Here is a 17,594-nt window from a genome sequence, read left to right as displayed (position 1 = left end):
AAAAGCTATTGTTTGATTAGTTCTGTCCAGTTGCCACTGTAGGTCTCTAATAATTAATTTGCTTGCCAATTACATGTTTCACTTTATTTCTTACACTTTCTTAAGAACGTGGTTTCATATGATCAAAATTAAAAGCAAGTTTTATCCTTTTCTGTTTTATCCAGCTTAGATCCAGTTATCCAAGTTTTTATACGTAAAGCAATGCACAAGCAATGCAGAAGTAAGAAAAGTCCTAATGGTAGATAAATCCTATGTGCTTTGCTTATGTCAGGATAAGCCTCTTTTGACCACTGAACTGCTTTCTTTGCACTTGATGCTTGACTAATAGTGCATTTAAACAGAAGCATAATCAAAACACTCTCTGTGCCCCCTACATTTCTTGCTTTTTTCCTCCTCTTACAAGTGCCTCAAAACAGAATCTTTGTCCTTTACCTGCTCAAACATAAAGGCAAATTCCACGCTGTCTTTTGGGACGTTTTCTGTGTCCAGGAAGCAGTAGAGCTTGAAGTAGAACTTCCAGTGCATTTCCCCAGCTTCAGCAGCGGCAGCAAGCCTGCACGGGTGTGCGAACAGGGAGAGAGAGAGCAGATCTGTGAAATCAAACTCCTTTCTAAATTGACACCTGAAGAATCTAAGCAAGGCGTCAGATGAATTTTGTTTTGTCACACCTGCTATCAATCTGATATTGTTGACAGGAGCCAATTGTTTTCAGCAGTATACCTGACTGATGTCATTTGAAGATATATATACACACAGATACACGTGTGTGTGCTTATTTAGAGCCTACAGCAAAAATCAAGGACTTATAAAAGTTGACTCACTCCTCAGACAACTGTTTGTAAGACAAATTCTCTTAACAAACTTCTATTTGTGCCTCCATCAGGTATTGATAAAAGCAACGTTATTAAGTCCCGTTATAAAATATAATTGCACAACACTTTTTTTACACAACATTCCTTTTCCCCCCCATTATTATGTGGATAAAGAAGGCTGACTGCCATGCACATAACATAAGGACAAGCAGGTATTTAGGCTTGTATTACATTTTCTTACTACAGTGCTATGGGTGGTTTCAATTTTACTGGTAAGAAAAATGTTATGAGCTGTACTGTGGTGACTTCCCCGTGAAGTTAGGCAACGGGTAGTCAGAATGGCAATAACTGCCTGGAGTTTAGTTCTCTCAGTACTGGGGCAGCCACGACGCTAGTAATGGTGGAATGATTTGTAGTAGTGGAAAAGAAAATGCGGAAATAGTGATGAGAAATAGTCCCCTACTGGTGTCAAGACAGAGGAAAACCAAACACAAGTGAATGGGTGGCTCATTAATTCCTTTAAGAAAAAAAATAAAGATGCTTTTGTTCCAGGAATGGCTATGTGTGTAATTCAGCTGCGTCATCACAAACAAGCAAGAGAAAGAGAAAATTCAGCATTATTGACATTGGAAACGTATTTAATTGCTACTTTTTAGAGTGGCGAGAGAGAAGGAGAGGTGCACTCACTTTTCAAACTTTGCCAAGACATCAGCCACAATGGTTCTGCTTTCAATTGCTTTATCAGTAGTTCCATTGTATTCAAACAACGCAAACATATTTCTGCTATCCTCCATGGCCAAGCCACGAATTAACTTTTCAACCACCTAATGAAAAAAAGCACATGAAAACACCATAGCATAGAAAAACAGCACCACAGAATAAGACAAATAATTATCAGAAAATTCAGAGCTAGGTTTTACATTAGGCTAAAAATGTTGCTAACATGTTCTCATCAGCTGTATTAATCATTTTTAGACTTTATTATTTATACTAAATAACGATGATTCATTCAGAATATCTATGTGCTATCACACATAGCACATAGATTTGGTTGTACTTCACCAACTCAGCAAGAGTCTTCCAGCAAGCAACTTGGCTATCATGCACACCAGTATCTACTGAAGTTATTCCAATAATGCCTCTATTGCTTAGTCTTTCCTGTCATTTTTCCTGCAAGAGGGAACCACAGTTGGGTAATCCTCTGCAGAATAAAGACAGTTTTTATAGCAGGGATTTCTTCAGAACGTGCTGGGATGTTGGAGGGACAGCTCTGTAAGCCTTCCCTCCCCCGAACGGAGAAACCGGTAGAGAAACCCCCAGCGCTTCTAACGTTTGACGCTACTACTGGCGGTAACTAGCACGTAAAGGGACACACTGATGTGCCAAAGCCCTTCCGTCACCACTTCTCACCTCTCCAGCTGTAGTGTGTGAGTTGATTGTAATCTTACAGGAGCCCCCACCGTGGCAATAAACTGTGGATGTCATTTCCTGCCTGCCGATCAGAGCTTCTATTTCATCCCGGGATGGCACAAACTCTCTGCATTTCGTTTTCTTCAGAGATTCATAAGTAAAAAGTGCATATTTCTCCATTTCAGTTCCTGGAAACTGGTCACGAACCCTGTGAGACAAATATTACTACTTTAAGCTGCCAGTCTGTAAACTAGAAAGTTTACTTATTTGAGAACGTTTGGGGTTTTTTTCTGGAAAGTACTTCTGTATCCAGTATGCTATGTAATTGCCACGCTTAAAGATTTACCTTTACTGTCAAGGAAGGTGTTCTAGCTTGTGATTTAGCTGTGGGATAACTTACATACTTTCATCATTTTGTTCTACAAACCTAATGGAAAGAAAAAACTGAGCTACCTTTATAGCATTAACTACAGGAATCTTGTCATGACTCAGATTTGACAGCAAATCTTCTTGTAATCAGCTCCCCTTTTTGTCAGTAACAGTTGTTGAATGAAGACTAAACTGCCCTAAGATTCTACAGAAAAAAGCAATAAAACATATTTGACTGCTCGGTTTTGTGGCAGTGTCACTTAGGACACTTGATTTCTATTCCTGTTTTTCTTAAAGATTTTCTCTAGACCTTACTGTTCAGCAGTCAGTATTACGAGTATTCACTAACAATTTTAATGAACTCAACCCTTCATTATTGAAAACTGTTAAATTTGGGTAGCTTTCAGTACAGCTTTAATATTTTTATAATATTTCCAGTGATAAAATACCAGCTTTGTAGAGCTACTAAGGTTTAATTTATGTGAAATAGTACAGTGATTAGTGATCTACAAGGCATAAAAAGATTACTGCAGGACTACAGAAATGCTGTAAAATGACTATGCATCAATAATGCTGAAACCAACCTACAAATGTTCTATCAGCTGCATTTTTTTTAACTAGGAGACTGGTTTAGGAGCTGAATTAAACTGAGAAAATGAATCAATGCTGGATTTTTTCATTTTAACAGTTATAGAAACTGATAGATACTTTTCACTGATCTTACTTTGGTTGAAAGGTATATCTTCAATACAAACATTTAAAAAATATTTATCAAATAATTAGATTTGGCAAAGTCATTGGAAAAGTCCATGCTCTAGCACAAATACAGACATGACTTTTAAATTACTGAGAAGAGATTATTGTTGGTGGACTAACTTTCCTAATGACACGCTGCGTTCTTTTGCTGCATCACAGCACGAGGAACTCCGTGTTCTGGTTAATGCTGAACTGTCAAAAATGAGGTTTTTTTTTTTAATGGTCACTAATATCTTAAAACTGGATTTGCAAGCAGCCATTTTTACCTCAAATACATCTTTATGATAATGTTCTTTTATGTGCATGATGCATACCTCATAAACTAAGATAAGCAGGATTAAGAATTTTTAAGAGGTTTATTTGGACAGCTGAGAATGGGACCTGGAGGGTACAGGCTTGCAAGTCCTGTAAGCAACTTTATACGATTACAGAAAGCCCCCCTTTTGTCAACATGAATAAATTATGCATTCAGTTTAGTGGGATTTTGCTTGATTCTTCAAATGAGAATAATTCCACCTAGATGAACTCACACACTCTCTTCATAGGACATGTTTTTTTAGATTTGTTGTTCGGCATTAACCAGTTCACTAAATGAATGCATCTTCCAGTCTCACTTCCAGATGTTTAAACACAGCTACGAGTTGTGGGGAAGAAAACAGTGAGTGAAGAAACTTCTGTTCTTGCTCTAATAGTTCAAAGCTTCTCACCTTTTGAGATGGAACTTAAGATATTTGAGGATGCTGCGACTCGGCAGAAATGTGCAACTCATGCAGGCGAGTATTTGCCAACTATACAGGTTGCCCACGCTCCCGGGGTTAGGCACTTTATTGGTCTGCTTGATGAGCTGACAGTAGAGCTCATCTCGAAGAGGTCGTAAATCGTGTCCTGTTTGGAGGATACCTTGGATTATAGGGATGGGATCAGACATAGACTCCAGCTGCTGTAAAGAATTAAATATCTTGATGGCTTCATCCTGCAGAGTTGTGTAGCCTTTGTCTTTCAGCACTACAAAAGAAACATGGGGAGAAAGGTGCTTAGACTGAGATATGAAAGAGAAAGCACTCAGGCTTAACACAGGAATTGCTTACTGCTGTTCTCTGACCCTTATTATGCGGGATATTAGGATGGATCTTCTCCATTTCAAACATATGATGCAAACTCATTTTACAAGCTATTTTGCTATTGAGATTTGATCTGAATTTAATGAAATCCCGTTTTGACATTTTGCGACAACATAACTTAAAATGTATATCTTGCTTGGAGTTTTTTTTCATAATTTTTCTTCCAGAGCAATCCACACTGCTGCAGTGCCTATCACTTTTTCAGTGTCACAAGAAAGTGAAAATCTAATCAGATCATAAATGAAGTAAAGCATGACTGCGTTATGGAAAGTGACAACGATACATGCCATTGCTTTGGTCCACAGCAGTAGCATTTCAATTAAACCCAAACAATACTACTAAAATAAATCATTGCCATAAAACTGCAACTTGCTTTTTGAGTGCTGGAAAAGGAAGTGATTGTTTTTTGTACTACAGGTTATTCAAAGTGGGCTAACAACTTTCACAATCTGCTTAAAAGCACCATGCAGTACTTGAGTTCAAGAGATGGTGGAGATTACTCTGATGTCTGCATCAGTTAGGCCAACTAACCATCAAAGCACAAAACAGTATAAACGTATCTTACGAAGTTTCAAACCTACATTACATTAACACAGAAAATAACTAGAACTCAACTGCAAGTCAAGGCAGTAACTGAGCATCCGTCCATCTGTGGAGCTACATTTAGTATAGGAAGACTTTGGCAGGACTTCTGCCTCAGAGGGAGCTAGCTATTCCTCTCCATGGGGAATAGAGAGCAACCATGCTGCACTCCTGCATGGGACAACAGCTCAAGTGCCGAGGAGACCAGAACTGTGCCTTGTACAGGAGGAGGAGGGCGAAGAGAAGGGAAAGGTTTCTCCTAGGATTTTGCTTTTCCTTGTCTTTTGAGCAGAAGGATATTGCTTGAGTTGTCAGGAAGTGTCACCTGAAATACCTTAGCTTTTAATCAGCTGTGACCTCCCAACCTCCTTTCAAGGCTGAAATTTCTGATCTGAAGTCATATCTTGTTTAATACGCAGTTGCAAAATAAGATAAGCAAATCCATTTAAGGACACCAAATTCACACCCACCAATAGCTCTGAACCATTCATTCAAAACAGACTTCTAAGTTAGTGACTGAGCCAAGGATACTAAAATTGCGCCTGTTTCAGGAGTAGATGAACCATTAGTTTTTCAAATCATGTCCGCTCAAATGTTGTTTCCCATAAATAATGCTTCCCAACGTGACTGATGAAACTTACACTTGTTAATTGGAAGTTGTAGCTGCTGCAGCTCCCTGCATGGGGTCGGAAGCAACAATGATTTGAGAAGAATACAATTCAAGGCGACTGAATCTATTTGGTTTAGTTGCTTATTTCAGTGCAAGGCTTTTCAAACTTGGTCTCAGCCGTGTTGCTGAGGGTAACAAACTTGTATTACGGCAGCAATAGCAACATTCCCTTCTGTAACGCCCGTGCAGGAGCACCACACGCCCATGGCTCTATGCTAGACAAACTGCTATTCTCTACCTCCCGGAAGAGAACAGGGAAACTTGTCTATTAGTATTACAAACATATATTTTGCCTACTATTATTTCACCATAGCCCACTGACAAAAAACTCCTTCATAAGGAAGCTTATGAAACTGATGAAACTCTTTCATAAGGAAAAGTGTTTCTGTGATGGAAAAACTTACAGTTTAGATTGATGTCCCCATACGGCAGTGGCAGTAACGGCGAGTGCAATGGATGATGAGTGTAACGGAGAATAGGGTTTCTCTTATAAATCTGTTCAACCACATCAGCATTCAGGCAGTTTTCCTATTGGGGTAAGAAAAAAAGCAGGATTTGGGGTCCAGCATTAACAATAATGCAAGGCTTTGTGCCTTTAGGTTGGCTGTGAAAAAATGAGTCATCGGTGTTACCAACACTATCTGGTGGTAAATCCGGTTGTGGGTACTGTGGCTCCCATGGCACTCTGCGGGCTATGAATGCTCAGTATATGCTAACCTCAGGCCTTGCATAAGCTTACTTATCTGTGCAGTAACAAACAAACCACAGCAGAGCTGCAGGAGACAAAAATGAAGTTTCATAAATTTTTTTAAAGTGTGTTTTCATTTTACAATCATTTTTACTCCAGTATTTCACAACTGGAATTGTCATCTGTATTCAAATTTTATTTAAAAATATTTCTCCATCATAATCAAGTGGCCTTTTCAGTTAGAGTCTACAGGAGCTACCATAACAAAATAGTCCGGAAAAACTGCTGTTCTAAACCTGATGCACCCATTCAGACGTCTAAATACTGTTCTTAGGCGACGTTTGACAGATATGTGACCACCGTCTTCTATCAATCCTCAACTTCCAGATACGTCTACTGCTCTGAAGAATAGTGTTCATAGTCTTGGAATTTAGGAATTGATACTTCTTTTTCATGAGAGAAGAGGTGGCACCCCCTAAGGGAAAACATTCGTAGCCGTTCTCCCCTCTATTTTTATTTGATCTCTTCTGAGAATCATCATCCTCTCTCCTGAAAGTACATTAGCAAAAATCTCCAGGAAGACATTCTCTGGCTATGCAGGCAACATCTCCAACAGGACCATAAAGCAGTAAGCATTAATTGAATGTTTCGCATAATGCAGAGACACGAGATGTTTAGCCTGTACTATCATAGAACAAGAAATGAACCATAATGGAAAAAAAGTAAAATCACAGGATCTGTCTTGTCCACATCCTGGTGTGCTGCTCACTGTGGACACAGCCCTGCTCACCTGTGAATCCGCTGGTATAGCAACGTCTGTCAAGTTACACAAACCGGTAAAACTTGTTACTGTTTTCATGGAAAAAAGTTATCCCTTTTGCCCTCCAAGTTGCACTTCATACTTTGTTGTTTTACTCTTTAGATAGAAATTCCTTTATCAGGTCAGCGAATACATTCAGGTTCCACAATTTCAGTCTATGTCACTGTGCGATTAAACCCCACATTTTCTGCTTTATTACCCCATATGGCAAAGCCAACGTAAAAAAAGAGGCCGATTTCAAATACTTAAGCAACCATTCTTTCCTACCCCACACCCTCCTGGTTTGTGCCTACCTTAATATCCTGAATAAGCTGCTGAGTTGGTGTATCAATCGGTGCTTTGGTGTCAATCACATTCTGGATGGCACTTGACCAGCGGGTCGCCTCATTAAGCAATTTTGTATAGAGACGGTAACAATGTTTGCGTCCGTATACGGTTACATTCCAATAACCTAGCAAAACAGTAAAAATTATTAATCATAGAAGCTGTAGCTATAAATATACCCCAGCTTCTATCTGAAATCAGCTGTAGTCCCATCAGACCCTGAGTGCTGCATTCTGGATCACACTGCCAGTTTTTCAGGAGCTAAGAAGTTGTATGACTAATTAAGTATCATAATACAGATACTACGGTATTAAAGGAGATTGTCTCCTTGAAAAAAGCCCAGGAGTACCACCATGCAGCCTCCCATTTTATCCAGTAATCTTAGTAAAGGTGATCCTAAGACAACACTATGGAACACTGTTAGCTACATGTGGCTTGTGGGCCCTACTTCTCCAGCCCTGTCGGTAACAGGAAAACTTGAGACAGTCTTGCTTTTTATGCAAGAGTCTTTCATCATCTGCGGCACACGTACAAACAGGTATAAAGCATGAACTACCTCTGCTGTAAAAAAGTCATTAATTTCACACCAATGAAGTGGCAACTATGACGGGAAGCGCATTTCAGCTCAAATTCTCTCCCTGCATCATCGTATAGGCTTTTTATGAAGCAGATTCAATTAAAGAAAATCTGTTTCATCTTTCACTAGCGAAAGCCTCTTTGAAGTGTCAGTGACCCCAATGAGATATATAGGACTGCCAGTAGTCGCTTCTCATTTGCAAACAGCCACTTCCGAGTTGAAAACCAGTTTTGAAAAGGCACAGGGGAGCTGACTCAGATGTAGAATGTAGGTTAGCATAAGCTGGACTCTTACTCTATACTTGCTCCACCAATACTAGTCCTCACAGTTCCTCAGCACATAAAATAATGTATGAGGAGAGTGGAGAGTGCTACTCAGACGTCTTTCCTCAGGTCTTTGATGCGTAAGCGTAAGCGTTCACACTAAGTTAGCCGCAGTGTCAGTCTATGATAACTCAAATGTTGGTGAGAACAAATTTTATTCCTGCATACATTATTACTTCTGGTTTTTTTGTCCAGCAGTTCCCTGTAAAAAGCCTGAGTGACTTAGGAACCTGATTTGTTCATCAGACTGCAACTGTAATAATCCATTTAAAATATTCTTCTGCACTGTTTGTTGCATTACTAGGACGAGGCAACTGAGAGTGTATTTGAACAAGAGCAAACAATTACCTGTCTCTTTGAAGATTTTTTCATCAGGTGGGACCACTGAGCAGAGGCTGTTCAGGACCAGTGTACCCAATTTCAAAGCATTTTTCTCTGAACTCTTGTAGTAGTCTAAGGAATTGTGCGTTAAAACAAACCAACGCTTCTTTAGTTTTAATGAAGACATCTTTGGGTTGTTTTTCACTTCCTTGTGTAGCCATCCTGTTAAAGAGACAATTTGAATCACATGGTTTTTTTTTTATTTAAGAGAGTTGGACAAAATTAAGTTGTTAAAAGTTAGTTGTATACTTTTAACAACAACAAAAATATTATGTGAATTGTTTAGCCCACATATTAAACAACTTTGACTAGAATTCTCAAACAATGAAATGATGAAGATATATAGAATCTATATATAAACTTTTATATTTTGGTGTTTACCTAGAAAAAAAAATCTTTTGTCAACTTACAAAAATGCTTTTGTCATCATTATAGTGTTTTTTTTATATGGCACAGCAGGAGTATAGTTTTAGCTGTATTAATTTGTGAGTAAACTCCATCGTCCAAAGATGAGGCCCCAGCACTGCCATGCAATGCTAGCATATTACACAGATTGTATTGTGGGAACAATCGCTTTGAAGCTTAATGGATGTTAATTACTTTGTTGCTGCCCCGCTCAGTTCTTACCCCTCACAATGAATTCTTGTCCCTCCACTCGAGTGTCCCCCTTTGACCTTTGGAGCAGTGTTATCCAGTGATGCATCTCTTCAGGAGTGTCAGCATTACAGTGAAGAACGCGATTGGCAGTGATGATCACAAACGAATTGGGTCTATGAAAATAAATGAAGATTGATAAAGCCTTTACAATCAACATATGTACTGTTTACCTCACTCACCATAACCATAAACACTGTCCATTGTTTGCATTTTCCATACGGACAAATACTGTCCACCTCTAAAGCATCTATTTCAACACCACTAAACCTAAAAAAAAAAAAAATTAAACATTTGAAAAGACTCAATTATATTGGATTCACACCAAAATGCTAGGGCTCTGAATGGTGGGAAAGTTTACATTAAATTGCAACTTGTCCTATCTCAAAATAAATCTATGGTGAGAAAAACCTGCAATCTTTAATCAGCTTTGGATGTGAATCAGAACTCTATTTCAGGGTCAGATCTATTTAGAGTGTCTGCTTCAGTAGTTACATTAGCTAAAACCGACTACAATTTACAAAGGTCTATAGTGAAGCAGCATGTGAACACAGATTCTTTTATTTTTAATGCAGTGCAACCCAATTTGCAAAGAGTACAATCTATTTTTAATGAGAGTCTGGCTTTTACCCAATCCTACACCAGGATTCACTGAAGCATGAAGAACTAGCCCAAGTGAACTGTGTGGATGGCTCCCTGGATTAGAAAGGTGGCAGGTTTTTCAGCCTACAAACACTTGCTTTAACCCTTTACCATTGATTTTTTCATCCTGGAACAAACACAATTTTTAAGAACTGTATCAGATGTAGAAAATGGCAATGATGCAGCCTGGGCCACGCCATGCATGAGAAGTTCACGGGCCTTCCTTTTTACAGTCCTTGTGAGAAGGTAACTGGGTAGAAAGTAGAACCAATCAAAAAATTGTTTATGGGGATGGAGAGGTTCACTCAAATACGATACCATTCTCCAAAAACAGCGTGCGCCACATAAAAGCTAGATGGATGACAGGACAAAGAAAAAAGTAAGTAAAATGATTAGGGAGGGAAAACTAGAAAACTGTGTGAAGGGAGGTCACAGTAAAATCAAGAAACGTGAGAAGTATGTAAATTCTCTTAAAAGTTACCTGAGAGTTATCTACAAGTAGTGCTCCCCAGTGCCACAGGAGGGGTAAGGGATTGATCAGAATCCCATGTTTTGGTCCCACTCGCTGTAGCGCTGAAGTGCTACATTATTGAGGAAGAGCGGTGGATGAGGAAATAAGCGGGCATGTGAACCGAACAGAAGAATTGTGATGACCGTGTTTTAAAATGTGTGAAGAGGAGGCAGCTTTAGGTTGAGCTACATGAAGCGCACACTCTAGAAAGCTGGATAATGTGATATACAGGATAGAAGCTGAAGCAAGAGAACTGAAAACAGAGAGCCCTAAGGTATAAGGTAGCTCAAGCTGTCAAACAGGAGGTTATGATCAACAGTAGCCAACCTTCCAGGCTCCCCTCTCCTCCTCCCCAGTTCAGGAAAATAATGGAAGGCCCATTCTTGGGCTTCTTTCTGAATACAGATTCAAAGGGCTCTCTGCTCAGCTTCTCTCTTTAGAACTTGCAATAGTGCGTTCAAACGTGTCAAGATAAAAATAATCTATTGCTTGTATTAGTAAAATTTGTTCCCTAATTGAAAAAGCTTCCATCTCTGATTTACACTCAGAGAACTAATAAAAAAAAAAAAATTACAAGAAAAAAAATCCGTGTGAAAAATGCTTACGGTAGAAATTGCTAACTTAAAATTTTGCAAGCTCTGGACATTTGTGTTGTATTGTTTAGGAAACCTGGGCTTATAATCACAGTTACTTGCGGTATCAGTGTCTTGGCAGGCCAAGGACAAACCAGTAACTTCAACCCAGCTGTTTCACACTCGTGCAACGAGGAGACTGGAATGAACTCCTACATCACAAATAATTCCTCACAGCCAGTGACCTCATCACCAGAGCCACAGCCCCAACCCAGATTACTTTTTATCCCCCAAAACACTGTTATTTGTTCAAGAACTAACAACATCCTGACGGTTATTTTTTATGCTGCATTGTCTTCTTTCTTACAAGACATTTTTATTCTGGGAAATAGTTCTCATCCCTGTAGAACACAACATTCTTGCAAGAGAAGCTGAACAGAAGAATGTTAAAATTAATTTTTCTGCCTACTATATTGCTAAAGGACTCAAAAATAAGCTGCTGTTTTTCAAGAGCTTTACTTGTATCAATGAAAGAAATATTTAATTTTCTACTTATGGGTCACTTTAGTAGCTGAACAGTTCATATACAAAGCAGTGACAGGGAATTTAATAAAGCCCCCACAAAAAAACACCACCATTCTTATTACATGTTTTAACATATGGTGGTTAGTACTATAAAAAGGAAGAAAATAATGCATCACTTTAATGCATGGTTGGTCAACAGACTATAGAGACTAAAGTATAAAGCATCCTATTTTGGCTAGAGAAAGGAGAAAAAGAAAGGAAGTCACCAGGCATGGTTCTGACTTACCTATCTGGATTGTCAGCAGCACAGACAGAATCAATTAGTCCTACATCGAGCGTACCCTGTAAACAAATATCCAACCAGAAAAGGAGGAAGACATTTACTATTGCATTACTCACAGTACTCTTCTCAGAGACAGGTGAAAGGAGCGGCAGCTTTGATCAAGCAAAATGAACCGTAGGTTTGGGCATCAGTTTCTCTTAACCATTAAAACTACCGAGGGGAAAATTAAGGGACGCAGATAAACAGATCCACTCAGAGAGTATTGCAAGTTAAGCTGGAGGCAGCTCAAAAACTGCTCTTGTTTTTCTATGCTTCCAAACCTGCTTGAATTTTTCACCTAAAAGTGCCATCCCACTATAAATGGCATCCTCTCAGAACAAACTTCTGAAGCCATTAAGCAGAAGTTTTTATTTCCGTTTGCTTGATATTAGGTTGCAAATTTATCCCATTTGTTCCCAGTGTATGTTGTACAGGATGACAAATGCAGGACCAGAGAAATTGCAAATTTTCTACTCTTGGGTTTTTAATTTACTCATTAATTGTATCTTTGCTAAACTTCAAACTCAAGGGTACACTGTGGTGTGATAGGAAACCGGACCAGAAAAAAACACCACCATAACCAACACTAATTTTTCGTCGAGGTGAATGATGGGAGAGGAATCAGAAGTCAGATTCTCCTCTTGCATAGCTACAGGGTCAAGCACAGGGAGCCTCTAGCCAGTGTCACAGCTACCACTGCATTTAAGGAAACCGAGGTTGCGACACTAAAAATATTTGCCCCTGTTTTCTAAAAATATTTGCTTTGAGAAGTTCTTCAGATTTAGACTTACCACAGCATTCTGTGGATTTGCCTGCTCATCGTGCATCTCTCGGATCTCTTGCTCTGTGGACGCATGGACCTGACTCAGTACACTAAACCACTGGCTGTGGAGAGAAAGGCAGCAGTGTAAGTAAAATGTTGCTTCTGCACAAGCCTTCTGTCACCTTTGTTCTGCGGAGATCTAGCAGGTTCTGCAGGTTTCTGAAATTGCTTAAGATTCCTTTTGTCAACATGCATAAAAGCAGCAAGGTTTTGTGTCAGATGAAGTAATACTGGGTACAAGCAAAGCCCTCCAGATCTCCCACCCAAGCTCATGTCGTACCCTTCTTCCCGAAGACAAATACCTTGTACAAAAAGCGGCAGCTCTGAAAAACTGGCAGTAAGCACACTGAAACACCTGAGTGCTTAGAGAGTATTTGTAACACATTCCACACATTTTGTCTGAAAAAAACCCTCCATTACTAGCTACCGACAAAGCCTTTAATGGGAAACCCAACCTTCAGATTATAAATTCTGCTGTGCTGATAGCGTGACCGGTACTGGTTTTGTACAATGATACTTCTGCAGAGACCACCCAAGTCCATCAAGTCTTCTGTAAAAGCACAGCTGAGAGGGGAAAAAGAATAAAAACCCCAAGCAAATACCTCTACATTTTTTGTTCCCTATGGAGCATTGGAAAATCCAGCTGCTGGAAGGACCAGTGAAGTTGAACCAGAGCCAATTTGTGCCACTCCAGTGGCCTTGTATATATCCACAACAGGAAAACTGGCAGAGAGGTTTCCAGTACTTCGTCCCCTAGCGCTGAGCAGCAATTGCAGAAGGATTTAATTCCAACCACACCTTCTGCTTCTGGGAAATCTTTACCCTCCTGGCACTTGTATATGATAAAGCTCAACCGCTCTAAGCAATCCCACTGAAATCCGAGGGCAGAGCTTGGCCTGTTCAGCAGGTTCCTGAATGCCATTCTTTGAGATATGAATTTGCCATTCTAATGAAAATCCCCTGGGGGCAAGTTTTCAAAGGGCTCAAAAGCCCAGCCTGTAAAACAGACTCCTCACTCTTCTGCAGAGGCTTCTCCACCACCGCCAGGTTGAGGAAACAAATGCAAAACTACTGGCTTTAAATATAAAGCTACCTTTTCTGCAATTGCTTGTAGTCACAGCATTTATGTCTATGACACTGAAGTGCCGTCTCCTTAACTCCAGCTTTCAGAAGCCAACTGTTCCCATAATGTAGGTATCTGGAAACCGAACTGCCAAAATAGCTTGAGAAAACCCAAAATACCATCGCTGCCATATCTTAAGTCCTTTCTAACAGCTTGTGCTTTCATTAGAAACAATGCAAGGCATGAAGAAAAACTAAGATTTAGAATGCCTGACAATAAAGATGAGGAACGTATTTATTTAGTTCTGATTCTTTTGTTAAGACTCAGAGACACCAATAGAGAGGTTGTGTTTAACACTTACTTTGCTGGATGTAAGACATGGGTCGACCCTGAAGCCCCCTCAAAACAAGGGAAGGGTCACCTAGAAAGAAGGACCCATCATCTGAAAAAAACTAAACCTCACCTACCAAAAGATTCCCACAAATTCAATTCAGCTTTCTTTTTTCGGATCAAGAATTGCAAATGTATTTAAATGTCAATCATCTGTTTCAAAAACAAAAAAAGACTTCATAGCACTGTATGCACATTTAGTAATAATTTATTACTGGATTTTAAAGAACAATTCAGAGTTTTCATAATTTCATGTCATCTTGGTGTAAACAATGAAAATTAATCATGGCACTTTGCAAAAGACAAAGGCAGATTTCACTCTCCTTTTGCTTTCTTCCCTCTCGGGACCTCGGTTCTGAGTCCCAGAACCCAGTTAATAGGGAAGAAAGTCAGACCACGGGTTTGAGAGGAATAAACCCTCAGCCATGGCTGCCCACTGAAGCATTACTTCTTTCCTCAAATACACTTCCACAATCAAAATACTAATTCCTCTCTTGCAGGGGGTGGCAGGTTTCCGTTGTTTTGTTTTTTTCTCATTATTTGAACAAAAAGCAACCTCAGATCATGATTTAGCCCATGCACAAAATGTTTTTTTCAATAGCAGATCCAGAACCAGCACAGTCCAGTAATTTTGTACTTCACTTTTAACAATGCCAAACATTAACGAGGCTTTGACTTAAGCCTATCTGCAAATCCTTACACATCTCCCTCATTAAAATCTTCTGGGATGACTGAGAAAAAAGAAACATGAAATACGCTGGTAAAAAGAAATTTAATCTGGGTGGTGTGTGAAGTGTACTATACACAACAATAGCATATAGTGTCTCCTCCTCCATAATTAAGAAAAAAATGAAAGATGTATGACAACAGACGAGTCTTTATGCTGACAATTTCGTATTGGTCCCTAGGGCATGTACACAAGCCTAACAGGGGAGACATTAGCTAAGCCTTCATTTTAAAATATACAGACATCACACAAGAATCTTAACGATAACTGCTGGAAAGCTCACAACTTATTTCAAGGGTAACTTTAAGGACACCTGAAAAATGGAAGAAAGTTTCTGCACTGTAAGCATTGCTAAATTTATACTCAGGGTTCTGTGATACAGTAAGGTATTATACCTTTAAAAAGAGTATAATACGAAGCAACTTTCAAGGCTTCAGAGCAAAACTAGCTCAAGTGATGCTGACATAGGCATCCTGTATCCTGGCCTTGGGGCAGCAAGGCAGTGGGTAATAAGCTTTGATTACTAAATTCACTTTATTTAAATGCTTGATTTTTATGGGCAAGCGTATTATTATCTCGCGTGAACTGTAGTGTGGGGAATTATTTTTTTTTTAAAATACGTATTACATCTGATCTGACAAGTCAAGCTTGCTCCTCACCTACCAGCCTCCCCCTACAGTTTGATATGGATCCTTTAGCAACAAAAGCAAGACCCTTTCTAAATCAGCAGAAAGGGAAACACTCTGTTGCACGCTCCTCTTATTCATGAACATGCTTTCACCCTAAAATCCACTGACCACATGACAACTTTTAAGTGAAAAAAATTTAGGCTCTTCTTAGGCAAACAAATCCCAATCCTAAAGAACAGTACTTTACTTCAGGCAGATTACAGGGTCTTAAATATTGATTTAATCTATGCAGCTAAACGCAGGAGGGTAATGCACAAGACAAGCATCAGTGCCTGATGACTGTCTCTCTAAAGACATACAGTATTTCAGAAAGTTGCTAGTAAGAAACGGGTAACAGCCAAATTCTAGGCAAATTTTCATTGGCAGTCTGACTCTTCCTAGTAATGTTCTTCCCCAAGATTTTCTCCTGAGCAGGCGTTTCAAAAAAGTGTTAAACGCAACATGCTTAACACAGCCTGAGTATTTGTGACAGAGGGCAAACAAATCAATGATAAGTCAGAATGGCACAGAGCTTAAAAAGGAAAAAGAAAAATGAAAAAAGGCTCGATGACTTTCATACCTTGCATCCTCAGGAGACTCTGCAATTAAGTGGTAGGTCCTATCACCCATTATTAGATCAATACCATTTTCTTTGCCTGTATTATCAACAATCTCTCTGAAAAGAAGAAAATGCCAAGATTGAGCATTAGAGATCATCAACATTTTGAAAATTCTTTCTGCTGAGAGGCTCACAAACTACGGGTACTTAAAGTAACAGCAGCCAGCCCCTCAATCAGGTTCATTTGCAAGATTCACAATGGGATTGATCAGACAGTATTAATTCACCAAACTATTGTTGTGGTTTCTGCCTATACGGTAAAAACATTCAAACTATTATTAACGTCACTATACCAAGTTGACTATTCTGTTACTGTTTTAACAAGAACTAAAAAAAAAAAAAAAAAAAAAAAAAGCATTATCAAACCTCAAGAGAGGCAAGGATAACTGAGTTGAGAAATGGATATGTTTCTAAACTGACTACATACCTAAGTAATTTTTGGAGTGATAAAAAGAAAGCTCTCGAAGATAAAAACCAAAAACCAAACAAAACCTGGATTAGCGATTCTGTGTGGTTGTGAGTCAGCATAAAGACAATTCCACACATGACTTCCAGAAGAAGCTGAGCACTCATCTGCTGAAAAATTACCTCTTTCTAATTTGTAGTTTGGACATCTAGGTATCAATATATTAAGCAATCATGAACCACAAAGCACAAGATTTTTAAGGAGTAATTTAAGTATTACATCAGGTTTTCCTGAAGCTTAAGAAATCAACTTGATTTCCTTTTTGCTGTTTTTAATGTATTTGTCTGAAGCTTATTATTTCCTTAACTAGCTGTATTTCCTTATCAGCTGTACTATTCTCATAAATCTCTATCCTATAAACAATACATGCAAGCTCCGCTTATCAGACTCATGAGGACAATTTATCTGCTTATTAAAACAAAAAGCTGTAATTCTGCGCTGTTTTCTTTAATTTGGTTTCCTTCCCTCCCAGTAACAGCGTCCAACAGAATACTTCCCTATTCCTCGTTTTAAGTGAATCAGCATAAGATTTATTTAATTTAAACTGGGTCCCTAATATGGAGTGGTGAAATATGTAAGTCATACGATATGTTAGGAATGCACTCAGTAAATCTTAAAGTTACCTAGAAAAGCTAGTGCTTGTTTCTCATGACATACAGCTCTCTAAATACAAATACTCTTCCTTTTAGCTCTTTTATACACAAATAGTCATTGATTGAACATACAATTCAAGTTAGATTCAACAAACTTTTCATGACAATTTTAAAGGTACGTTCAGC

The 17,594-nt window shown here is 38.9% G+C and overlaps 1 protein-coding gene across 1 annotated transcript in view; it reads right to left on the bottom strand.

Moving 5' to 3' along the window:
- The window catches only part of MYO10 (myosin X), a 171,883-nt gene that overhangs the window by 5,691 nt on the left and 148,598 nt on the right, over positions 1–17,594 (bottom strand). The window contains exons 28-38 of the mRNA XM_063326123.1: positions 16,311–16,406; positions 12,851–12,944; positions 12,024–12,079; positions 9,461–9,603; positions 8,801–8,995; positions 7,522–7,679; positions 6,125–6,248; positions 4,055–4,352; positions 2,223–2,430; positions 1,500–1,636; positions 433–553 (exon numbers count right to left, since the gene is read on the bottom strand). Coding sequence (XP_063182193.1) covers positions 433–553; positions 1,500–1,636; positions 2,223–2,430; positions 4,055–4,352; positions 6,125–6,248; positions 7,522–7,679; positions 8,801–8,995; positions 9,461–9,603; positions 12,024–12,079; positions 12,851–12,944; positions 16,311–16,406 — 1,630 coding nt within the window. The remainder of the gene's footprint in view (positions 1–432; positions 554–1,499; positions 1,637–2,222; positions 2,431–4,054; positions 4,353–6,124; positions 6,249–7,521; positions 7,680–8,800; positions 8,996–9,460; positions 9,604–12,023; positions 12,080–12,850; positions 12,945–16,310; positions 16,407–17,594) is intronic.

This window comes from Chroicocephalus ridibundus, chromosome 2 (assembly GCF_963924245.1).
Source record: "Chroicocephalus ridibundus chromosome 2, bChrRid1.1, whole genome shotgun sequence".
Classification (NCBI taxonomy): Eukaryota; Metazoa; Chordata; class Aves; order Charadriiformes; family Laridae; genus Chroicocephalus; species Chroicocephalus ridibundus.
The sequence above is the reverse complement of the archived record's forward strand: the minus strand, read 5'-3'. Positions and strand labels throughout refer to the sequence as shown.